Here is a 12,847-nt window from a genome sequence, read left to right as displayed (position 1 = left end):
GGCTTTTAGAGCCTTGAGAAATAGATGCACAGCACTGGTTCGCAGGGCAAAATCTGAGTTTTATCTTAATGAAACAACAAGAAATCTAAATAACCCAACTAAGTTTTGGAAAACCATCAAGTCGTTGTCCCCCACTCAATCATCTAATGGTTTCCAGAACCAATTAACAATAAATGAAAGGCAAATAACCGATAGAACCGAGATGGTAAATTGCTTTAACAAGCATTTTGTATCAGCTGGAGCTATATTCAGTGGATTGTCTGAACAAAATAATCTGAACGCATGTCACTCAAGGGAAGACTATAGTATTAGATTCAATTTTATGCCTATTATGAGTCATGAAGTTTTAATGGTGTTGGAAAAACTGGATATTCGTAAATCTGCAGGGCCTGATGAGATTGCACCCATATTTTTAAAATTTGCAGCAGAAGTCATTGCTGAGCCATTGACTTATATCTTAAACTTATCACTGGAACAGAATAGTGTTCCTGAAGATTGGAAATCTGCCCTGGTTCTACCAATGCTGAAAGGTGGTGACCCATCTAATTTGGACAATTATCGTCCAATCTCTAAATTATCAGTGATAGCTAAGATTTTGGAATCTATCGTCAGTGAACAATTAAAACAATTCCTGGTTAGTAATAGTATTTTATCTGTTTTTCAGTCTGGCTTTAGAAAAAATCATAGTACTACCACCGCTACTATGAAAGTAAAAAAATGCACCCGTATGCTGATGATACCATTATTTATTGTTCTGCAAAATCACCTGCTGAGACAATTTTAAGGCTACAAAAAGCATTTGAAAATATCCAGCTCAATCTACAGGCATTACATTTAGTTTTAAATGATAAGAAAACTAAATACATGTTTTTAATAAAACCAGTAAGCCTGGACCTTCCTTGCCTCAACTCCACACATTACAGGGCAGGCCAATAGAATTAGTTTGCTCATATAAATATCTGGGTTTTATATTAGAGGAAAACATGTCTTTTAATTTGCATATTAAACAGTTACTCACTAAATTGAAATTAAAGCTGGGTTTTTACTTCAGAAACAGTTCCTGCTTTACACAGAAAGCCAAAATAAAGCTGGTTGAAGCTACCTTTTTGCCGGTTTTAGACTATGGAGATGTTTTACAGACACTCCACAAAGACCTTGTTGAAATCATTGGATTCTGTGTATCATTCAGCATTGAGATTTATAATGCATGCAAAGTACTCTGTCCATCACTGTGTATTATATGAAATGGTTGGTTGGTCCTCACTTAACACAAGAAGGTTCAAACATTGGTTGATCTTTGTGTATAAATCAATAACTGGACATAATCCTTCATATTTAACTACACTCTTAACACCTAGTAGATCTGAATACAAGCTAAGATCAAGTAGATAGATACTGTATGATGTTCCACAAATTAAAACAGAGTTTGGTAAAACTGCTTTTAGTTATAGTGCTCCAACTTCATGGAATGAATTGCAAAACCAGCTAAAACTGCAGGTTTTTATTTCACATGTTGAATTCAAGTCCTATCTAAATCAAATTCATCATCATGTTTGTGATTGTTTTAAATAGTGATTTTCTGTATATTTTAATATTTCTGTGCATCCCTGTCTTTTTGTTGCTTGTTGTCTGTTAAAGTGTATCTTCTGTGTGCCAGGGCTCACTTGTAAAAGAGATTGTAATCTCAATGTGATTTTCTTCCCTGGTAAAATAAAGGTAAATAAATAAATACAATATTGTCCATTAAAACATGAATCTGTGTTATGTTTTTTTAATGAATCTTCATTTGATAAATCTGTAAATATAATATTGTTTTATTAATTTTGCACCAGTTCAGATGTAGATTTGCACCTTTTTCATTTTGATTTCTATTTAAAGATAAACTTCAGTAATATAATAAAGATAATTGAAGGTCATGTCATTAATAAAGTAATTATTTTCATATTTTATATATGTTTCATGTAGATCCTCCACAGAGCGTCTCAGTGTCGGTCAGTCCGTCTGGTGTAATAGTGGAGGGAGATTCAGTGACTCTGAACTGCAGCAGTGACTCAAACCCTCCTGCTCTGAACTTCAGCTGGTTTAAGGAGAATGAAACCTCAGCTGTTGGATCTGGACAGAGTTTCAGCATCTCCAGCTTTAACTCCAGTTTCAGTGGACGCTTCTACTGTGAGGCTCAGAATAAACATGGATCTCAGAGATCAGCGTCTGTTTCACTCACTGTTAAAGGTATTTTCTATAATCAGACACTCTTTCAGTTTCATCTGTCTCACGTGTGAAATGATCTTTATGATCGTCTTGTTTCAGGGGTTAAGAGAGATGCTCTGCTCACAGTTTCTGGGATCGTGGCGGGATGTGGAGGATTGATCTTCATCATCATCATCATCATCATTGTGTTCATAAAGTGAGTGAATGTTGAGCAGCTCCTGCAATAAATTCTTTTAAAAAAATTACATAAATTCAACATTTGTTGAACTTAAACCACTAACAAAAAATAAATGTTTCTTAAAATAAATTACTTTTCAGTACTTTCTAACAAAAACATGTTTTCTCCAGGAAGAAGAGGAGAGACGGTGGAGCTGAAGTTATCAGACAAAATCAGGCAAGTTTGGTAATAATACATACCTGAATCTACAATGACATATTATATTTAAAGGGATAGTTCGCCCAAAAATGATATTTAACACATGATTTACTCACTCTCAAGCCGTTCGAGATGCATATGTTTAAAACTGTTAAAAAATGTTTAAAAACATTTAAAACTTTATAAACGAAAATAACTGGCTTCCGGTAGCGGTCGACGCGCGTTCACGGAGATGGATGCTGGCGTATGACGTAGGACGTAGTGTAGGAAGCGTTGTGACGTAGAACGAACGTGACAGTGCAGCCAGAGAGCAGAGCAAAACAAAACTCTAAGTTCGTTCTACATCACGACGCTTCCTACGCTACGTCATACGCCAGCATCCATCTCCGTGAATGCACGTCGACCGCTACCGGAAGCCAGTTATTTTCGTTTATAAAGTTTTAAATATGTATATTTTTACGACAAAACCACACGGATTACCCTCAGAAGGCCTTCGTTTATCCCCCTGGAGCCGGATGGATTATTTTTGTGAAGGATGCATGCACATTTTCTGACTTGAATCAGCTGGACCCCATTGCTTCACATTATAACCACTGAAAGATCTAAGACATTTTCTAAAATAACTGAAAATGTGTTCGTCTGAAAAAATATTGACATATGCATCTTGAATGGCTTGAGGGTGAGTAAATCATGGGTTATATATCATTTTTGGGCGAACTATCCCTTTAACTAGAAAATACAAGACTTACAAGATCATGTACTGCCAAATATTTGACATGAAGACAATCTGGAAAACATCATGCATGTAACTCACAGTCACTGTGTTTCTGAATGATCGATCTGTTGTTATATCTGTGTGATATTTTATTTGATGAAACTGCAGGAGGATCACATTGACAGATCAGCAGAACCGGCTTCGACCAATGACGTTCCACTGTATTCACTAGTATCAGCCAATCAGAGGGATGATCTGTATTCCACCATTAAAGCAAAGAAACAAACAGAAACAGACTCTGCAGATGTTGAAGAGGTTCAGTATGCCAGTGTCCATCACTTCAAGAACAAAGACATGAAGACTGAAGAGTACGACTGCATTGAGACGCATCATCCGTCTGAAGCCAACAGGTGAGAAACGACTCATTTAAACTCAAATAAAACATATTCAGTTCTTAATCAGAGCTCTTGTATTGTGTTGTTGAGATGATGGATTGTCACCTCTTGAAATGCCACATTATTTTTGTTTAATTTCTCCCCAGATCTGAGGATGTGATCTACAGCTCAGTCAAGTAAAGAACATGTGATCGGAGCCGCTTCCTATTGATGCTGATGGGAGACCTGGATTTGAGTCCAGCTCAGGTCATGTTCCCATCTCACTGTCCTCTTGATTTCACCTTTACACATTTATGGGACTGTTTTACTGTTTAGACATGAATTGATTTGGGTTTATAATGAGCTCTTTTATTACAATCTGAATTGATTGTCAGTATCACAATTATAAACACACACACACACACACACACACACACACACACACACACACACACACACACACACACACACACACAGTCTACACACACATGAACACACACACACACACACACACACACACACACACTCTCTACACACACACATGAACACACTGATACCTGTAATAGTCAAAGGCCTTTTAGCTCTCGCTTTGTACAGTTAATGCAGAACTGATGTTTCCTCTTCTCTTGTCATACTGCAGGGTTGCCAACTTTGGGACTTTGGCTGGAGTGAGACTCTGTAAAAATTCAGTGCGCACGCGCGAAGAATTTTTGGCAACCCTAACCCTAATTTTAAAAATGTCAGTCCTTGTTTACTTAGTATAAACCCTGATTTATGGGGAAAAAAGAAAGAACAAAAAAATAATAGAATGGAAACGTGGGGTTCTCAAGTCTCACGCATTGGCCGTGAGACTCACGCAATTCAACCAGTTCACACGCTCACACGCCACACCATGTATTTCTCACGCTGAAAAGGCAATGCCAACCAAGTTGTCCTGCAAGCTTTATATATAACGTTGTGTACGAGGCGCACGCACACAAAGTGTGCACGCACACGCACCATACGTTCGTTACTAGGTAACCAACAACATCGCGCGAACGCGCTGGGTTTGTGCTGGTGTAATGCATTGGTCAAAAAAAGTCAGCGTTAGTTTTTTTTTTTTTCTGACAGACTAGCCCATGAAACACGTAGATCAACGGCCCATTGGCTCTTTTCTTGATTGACACTGGGCTGGCCCAATCACAACTTTAAACGAGTGAGTGAGCGAGCATGCAGCAGTGTCAGTGTGTATCTGTCAAAATAGTCAGCGAGATGGAGAAGAAACGCAAGGAATGTGCAGAGAAATAGCGTGAAACAATAGAAACAGGCCCTTAAGTATATTTGTAATTTGAAATATAACATTAAATAGTATATTTGATGTGATGAATTGCTCTGTCATTTATCAGATTTACCAATTGTTATAATTTCAATTTGTGCTGGTTAATTATGAACAATGGGTAAAATTGGGGGGCGGGGACAGGTGGGGGCGGGGCTCCATTAGGGCTCCTCCCCTAACCGCATGTGATCTCACTCCAAGCTTTTGATAAAACTTGAGAACCCTGAAAACAACAACATCAAAACAATAAGAAATCTCAAAACAAAAGGGACACATAATAGTTACTCCACCTCCCCAGAAAACCACAACAGACAACTTTCACACAGTAGGCCTGTTGTAGCCTATGCCACAGTGGCAGTGTTGGCCTGCTTCACCACCTCTGCAGGAGGCTTGTATCTGAAGCAGGGTTCAATCCGTTCATGAACGTTCATTGCGTCTGTCACGTGACAAATGAACGAAAGACTCGGAAGGTAAAGTATTTATGTTCCCTGTAAATTATTTTTGACTGCATTATAATGATTTCTTAATTCAGAATATGATAAAGACTGCGTAGGTGGATGTGTTCGTGGAATTTGGCTGTTAAAAGTATAACATTTAAAGCCCCTTAAATGAACGAAATAACTCGAAAAAAGATTTGTTCATTTTAATGAACGAGGTAGAACAAGTAAGTCAGTAAAATGATCCGAACTTCCCATCACTCACAGGGTGCCATCAAGTGACAGTCTGTTCCTGGTGTCAGTCTTGTTTAGGCCAATAACTGAAAAGGTTCGCTCAGCATCCGCATTTGACTGTGGCAGACTCAACACAATCTGGGCAACCTTTCATAATTTGGGGAATTTTAAAATGCCACTTGCCCGATTTGACAAAACGTAATTTGTACCATGAGCCTATTTTTTTTTAGCAAATAGCTAGCCCACATAACGCACGTCAGACAACGTTTGCAACTATAGTTGAAGTCTGTACTCTCGGCACACAGACTGATTAGTCAAGGCTATGTCTGTAGTGACAAGGCACACCATTTTATTATTTGCTTTCCTTGATTGTCATCCAAACTTTCAAAAGCGCATCAGTGGGCTCCGACTCCGAACCTGTGCTCCGGACTCTCTGAACTTTTCACACGCAACTGACGTATAAGGTGCAAGGTTTTCAGCGAATCAACGATCAGAGAATACTGCAGTGAGAACGTTGTAGGCAGATGTTACAGCTGTGGGCCTTAAACTCCTCTCCTGTCATTAATACGCTGTCGTCTAGTCATCAACAGAAAATTAACGGATTGAGAGGGGAGAAACGTGGATTTTGGCGTGACATTTCTTGCGTGTGCGTGAGAGCGTGAGATTGATGCTGAAAGTGTGAGTGTCACGCCAGATGCGTGAGAGTTGGCAACTCTGCATACTGTGTGATTTTATTGCTAAATACATTAAATCTGAACATTGTCATAAAGTCTTTAGTCTCATTGTCATGAATATTTTGCATAATATAACATGATCCAACACAAAACAACGACTAGCAAAGTATGGCTGAAAACAAAGGGCTTAAACACACAGAGCAATGAGTAGACAATTAACAACAGCTTGAACTAATGACGGTAACTATAGAAACTTACACATAAACCAGGAGAAACTCAAACCAAACACAGGAAGGGAATGACAGACACAATGAGAACAGAGAACACACTTCAACATAAAAGTCCATACAAAACAAAAGACACAGAACCGGGATCGTGACATACACTGTTAGACCTTACCAGTTTTTTTACTGACGGAGGAACTCACGAGTTTAGCCGTTTGTTGGGTAACCAACGGAGCAGGAAAACGCACGTATCTGGCCCGTGGGGCGAGAATGGCGTAGCAAGCCGACACTAACCTAATTCCTCGCGCTACTGGCCGAAGCGAGTACACGGGAGGAAACAGGTTCTACACGAAGGCTATAAAACCTAGCGAACGTGTTAGGTGTCGCCCAGCCCGCAGCTCTACAGATATCTGTCAGCGAGGCGCCTTGAGCCAAAGCCCAGGAAGAGGCAACACTCCTAGTAGAGTGTGCCCTCAACCTAGGTGGACAAGGCACGTCCTGGGAAAAGCCCGGACGATAGCATCCACTAGCCAGTGGGCTAACCTCTGCTTGGAGACAGCCTTCCTCTTCTGCTGGCCTCCATAACAGACAAAGAGCTGGTCTAAGGTCCTAAAGCTTTGAGTTCTGTCAATGTAGCAGCACAGAGAGTGAACAGGACAGAGCAAAGCCAGGGCTGGGTCTGCCTCCTCCGGGGGCAGCGCTTGCAGGTTCACTACCTGATCTCTAAAAGGAGTGGTAGGAACCTTGGGCACATATCCGGGCCAGGGTCTCAGAACAACGTGACAGAAGTCCGGCGAACTCTAGGCACGATTCGTCGACCGAAAATGCATGCAGGTCCCCTACCCTCTTGATGAACGCCAAAGCGAGCAGGAGAGCTGTCTTCATTGACAAGATATTTAAATCAACTGCATGCAAGGGCTCAATGGAGGATTCTGGAGTGCTCTAAGCACCAAAGTCAGATCCCAAGAGGGTACGGGGTGTGAAGTGGACCGTTTTCTTACCCAGCGAGAGACGAGAGTGACGAGGCCGTAGCAGTGTCACTGCCATCTGAGCGCTGGGGCGAGGAGGAATGAGAGCGGCGAGGCAATGTGGCGGCGCGCACTGTCATTCTGGCCCTCTTGGACGGAGGAGACTGGGAGTAGCGAGGCAATTGAGCGTCGCCCTTGACTGCCAGTCTCGACCGTGTGTGACCCAGAGGAGGTGGAACTGCTCTTATATTGAAATTTTGGGTACCGCTGACTGGTTGACCAGCGGCGGAACATAAACAAGATTCTCCACCCGGCCCTCCTCCGGGGGAAGGAGTGGTGCCAACACGCACTCCTAAAGAGCAGACGACACATCCTCTGGGTCACCCGTCTCAGGGTCGCTTCCCTCCCTCTTGCTGGGGGGTAGGCACGGGCAAGGCATTTAAGCGTTGCACAGCGCCCCGAGAGTAGCCCGGGAAAGTGTGGCCGTCAAGTCTGAATCTGATTCAGCATGAGCACACACACCATTATAGTGAGAACTCAGCATCAACTTCATCTCCAGAGTATAACAGCCCTCTCTCCGATGTAGCGATCAACATCTGATCTTCCCCTGGAGCCCTGAATGAAATGCTTGGTCCCTCATGAGAAGGACCAGAATGCCATCCGAAGCTACCGGGCATGCAAGACAGTGAATGTGGCCATCGCTGACACATGGCACGCTGAACGCTCAAGCCTTCATGAAAAAAGGCAAGATGAACAACATGTCGCCGTGGTCATGCTCTCATGAGAGAGAGCATAAACCACCCACGAACGCAGTCTCAGCATGTTTGCGATGCGCAGAGGAGTGAGTGGTACACTCACTGTAATCCTCAGATCACCAATGCTATTAACCAAAGTAGCCCTTTTCTGGGACACCAGAAGAGAAACTAGATTGGGGAAAAGCAAAGGGACTCCACCTCGTTGAGGCACACGAGTCTCGACCGCGCATCTAGAGCGCCAAACGACGCGCGCTGGGTTGCCCCAGCTGACACGCTGTCAGTCGGCAGCTCGACGGCACACGGCACGCTGAGCGGCTCAAACCTTTATGAGAAAGGAGAGACGAACAACGTGCCGACGTGGTCATGCTCTCATGAGAGAACATGAACCACCCACAAACGCAGTCTCAGCACGCTTATTAGCCCAGGCATGTATAACAATGATCGTGGCCGTCAAATGAGGACAGGAAACGACCGCATCCAGAAACACATGGGTGAAACGTCATCCTGAAAAGGATGCGATCTTCACTCGTGTTGCTCAACATGCAGCAAATCATCAATGTTTGTAGATCTTCTCCTGGACTGAAGCACAGGCTCTACTCTTCTGCACAATGGTGACCCAAAAAATAAATTTTACAGTAAACTACTGGCAACAGTGTTCCAGTATATACCTGTTTTATAACTTACAGTTTATTACTGTTAAAATACATTTTGTGGGTGTGTCTTTTTATCTTACACTGTTAACCCTTTCAACCCCACAGGAAAATCCACACTACAAAGAGTAAAAAGTAACATTGACGCATTGTGTTGCAGTGAGATAATTAAGTGAATCTGTTGAATAATAAGTGAATAAGTGAAATAAGTGATTGTTGCGCATTAGTGATGAACACCTGCTGTTAACAAGCAGATTCACTGAAGGAAAGAGGAACACAAGAACAGAAAATAGAGAAACACAAGAACTACAACTGACTTCCAGCCATTACACATTATTACACTTATTATTAACAGTATGACTTTATTTCTGTCATACATCTACAGAAGTTGTTATTGAAAATGTTTGGTTTGAAGTTACCATTATAGAGATCAGTGTTTGCTTTAGTTGGGATGCTAACCCTTGACTTTATAACATTAGTTTTTCACAAGCTGATTGAACTGTGGATTTGTACTTGTGCACACACACGGTTTGTGAATGATTGTGGTTATGTTGAGTATAATAAAAAAAATCTTTGTAAAGCCTGTTCATTCACTAAATCTCTTTCAGTTTTTAATCCTGTATCAAAAGTGTTATATTACCACCACTGTGAAACTACAGTAATAATTTATGATGATAATTATTTACACATGATACACAGGCTAAAAAAGAAACAGAGCTACAATTTCTTGTGGAGATACAGAGATATAAAAAATCTGCATATGTCTCTCATCAATGGTGGAAATAATTTATTTTTATTTATTTATTCATGCAGGAGTGCATGCTGGGAGTTTTATACTAATCTGGAACCCAGCATGCATTGTGACATGAAACTTTTTATTGTCACCATTGTTGAGATTCATGTGCTGATTGTTGATGTCTGTTTGTGTAAGCAGGAGCTCAAAATGTTTTAAAGCACTATATTATTTCAATATTCTTCAGAATATCTGATTACAGAAGCATTGCTGTATTTCAAGTTATAGATTAGCAGATATGATTAATATGAAATAGCCATAAATACAACGCTTTTCCACTGGTTAAAATCAGAGAATCAGACATGTCCAGGATGATTATGTAATCATCACAACAATCACAAACACCTTATCATCGTTCTCTTGACTTTTTCTTGCCATAACAAATGTGTTTTATAAACTCATAGTTAAAGCAGTCAGAGAAAAAAATGATTTAATAAAGTCAATGGTTCAGGAGCCCAACTAAAACAAATACTGATCTCCATCATGTTGATAATAACTTTATTATTTTCAATAAAACATCAACAACTAAATATCTGTTAATTCTCAACAATAACTTTTGTACGAAAGAAATAATGTTAAACTGGTTTGTAAACTGGTTTCACACTCAGTGTTGCTGGAAGTCAGTTGTAGTTCTTGTGTTTCTCTTTTTTTTCTGTTCTTGTTTCTCTGTCCTTCAGTGATTCTTCTGCTTATCAGGTGTTAATCAGTGTCTCAATTCACTCACTTCTTTACATTCACTCTGTCAAGTGGACTATATTAGTGAACTAATGTAGGGAATAGTGAATGAGGGTATAGGGCAGTGGTTTTCAAACTTTTTCAAGAGCGACCCTTTTTTAATTTTTTTTTTATTGACGTGACCGATAGGCCTATATAGGCCTATTCTTAAGCCAAGCATACAGAATACAATGGGCTAAACGCGCATTAGACTTCTCATTTAAAAGTGCTCTGTTGTGCACAGCTGGCACAAAAATTCAGCTCAGCACTTTTCTTAACATCTGCTTTTGATGATGCACGTGCAGTGGCTTATCCGTGACGCGATCGCAACGCAAAGTTGATTCTGCACTCTTTTGATCTAGCTAAAGCTACAGGGATGCTAATTAACTGATTAACCATAAACCATTGTAATAATTTTAACCAATTAATAGCCTACTATCGTTTGCTGTATGCTTAAAAAATACACTAAAAATATTCCACAACAAATCCTTTAAATTTAATGATATTCAGAACAGATACAAAAAAATCTATAAACAAGCCAAAATGAAATATTTTTTTTTTAATCCCTTTATTTTCATTTTCTTAAAGACAACAAACATGTACAATGACACCAAAATAGTAACTATACATGTAGATATCTAAATATACTTTCTAAGCAGTACCTTGTATACATGCTACATTGAGCTGAGTACTTGAATTAGAACACCCCCCTCCCCATATTGCAATGATTGTAGAAGGTTTCTTCAAATGCTCTACAAACAAAAACCTTTTGTACATGAGCAAAGAGTGAACATATACAATCTTTTATCTTAGTGAGCGACAACAACAGAAATTAAAATAATGTATAATCAGACAGCTTTTTTAAATTGAAGTATTGTAAAACAAAAATAATAAAAACAAAATAATAATAATACACATAAAGCTTGTTCAGTCCACCTTTAAGAATTTTCTTATTGGTTTCCAAATCTTAATGAAAATGGATAGTTTGTCTTTTAATATAAATCTCAGTTCTTCCAAGTGCAACATATTTCCCAACTCCCTAGCCCACATCTCAAAAGTGGGTACAGAATCTGCTTTCCACAACTGCAAAATAAGTCTTTTTGCAAGCATCATACACAGCGAAATGGCCTGTGTTTGATATTTATTGCAAGAAGCATTCTCTGCTCCTAAAAGTCCAGTGCAAGGCTCAGGCTCCAAATCAATAGAGTTTTCTTCAGAAAGAAATTTAAATATACATTTCCAAAATGGCTGAATTTTACTACATGACCATAAAGAAAGAAACAGTGTGCCTTCTGACATTTTACACTTATTACAGAGTGGAGAAATCGTGGGATAAATTTTATGAAGTTTTGACTTAGAATAATGAAGCCTATGAATTATCTTGAACTGAATCAGATTGTAGCATTCAAAGAACATGCATGTATGCTTCTCAAGCACTCATCCCACATGTTTTCATGAATGTTTAGACCAATTTCCTCCAAAACGAAATAATTTAAAGCGAAAGTGAAAGTAAGCGGCGTTGGGCTCACCTAACTCTCTCATTCGAATAAACTGTTTTCCATATTCGCGATTTATTTGGATGCTAAACTATTATTTATTATAGGCTTCTAAGAAAAAAATTAAAATGATTATCCCCCCAAATTTTAAATATTTATTAGGCTTCAAAAAATATAACAGCTTTTAATTTAAGTGAACTTAAAACAAACCTTACATAAACCCATTATAAATGTCATATTTACCTGTGCTTTTCCTGTCTTACAGGTATGAAATATACATAAATTGAATAAGGTTATCAAAACATTCCGCACTGCATAAATTATAAACTAAATATAGATAAATCCTTATTAAAGCTACAAGCATTCTTTAGTCAAGAGCAGTTCATTTTCTCTGTTTTCTTTGTCCTTTGTTTAACTTTACTGACAGAGAGAATTAGCTGCTGCCACTTTAGGACCAGCGCCGATCTCACGCATCCCATTCTCTCACTACTCTTTACTTTCATTTAAGATTTTATTTAACTCATTTAAGACTTTTCTTGTGAGGATAGGCTACTCGACAAAACGGACATTTTGGCATACATGTGTTGTTCGTTCTAGCGTGAAAGAGAACTTGATACTGGCGTGTCTGTGCGATTCTGGAGCGCGTTTATCGGTGGGTCGTGTGTATGTGTGTGTGTGTGTGTGTCAGGAGGACATTCACTGACAGCGCGTTCTCTTTTGTCTTGTCGCGCATGAATGGTTTAAAAACATTTGCATGAATAAGAGCGGGATCATAACGACAGCTAAAGTCACCTGTTGTTGTTTCTGGCGTTTCATCGCCTGTGCCGCAACCGCGATACCACGGAGCCCAGCGGGCACCTTGATGTCAAAATTACGTCAAGAAATAGGTCAAAAATGAAAGTCATATTGACGTC

General features: G+C 39.6%; 1 protein-coding gene across 1 annotated transcript in view; it reads left to right on the top strand.

The window, feature by feature from the left end:
* The window catches only part of LOC311077894 (B-cell receptor CD22-like), a 184,809-nt gene extending 173,856 nt beyond the window's left edge, over nucleotides 1–10,953 (top strand). Inside the window, exons 15-18 of the mRNA XM_084106536.1 lie at nucleotides 2,370–2,404; nucleotides 2,557–2,602; nucleotides 3,468–3,709; nucleotides 3,841–10,953. Coding sequence (XP_083962662.1) covers nucleotides 2,370–2,404; nucleotides 2,557–2,602; nucleotides 3,468–3,709; nucleotides 3,841–3,874 — 357 coding nt within the window. The 3' untranslated portion in view covers nucleotides 3,875–10,953. The remainder of the gene's footprint in view (nucleotides 1–2,369; nucleotides 2,405–2,556; nucleotides 2,603–3,467; nucleotides 3,710–3,840) is intronic.
* Nucleotides 10,954–12,847: the final 1,894 nt, after the last annotated feature.

Source organism: Abramis brama, assembly GCF_963993115.1.
Source record: "Abramis brama genome assembly, chromosome: 2".
Taxonomy (NCBI): Eukaryota; Metazoa; Chordata; class Actinopteri; order Cypriniformes; family Leuciscidae; genus Abramis; species Abramis brama.
The sequence above is the reverse complement of the archived record's forward strand: the minus strand, read 5'-3'. Positions and strand labels throughout refer to the sequence as shown.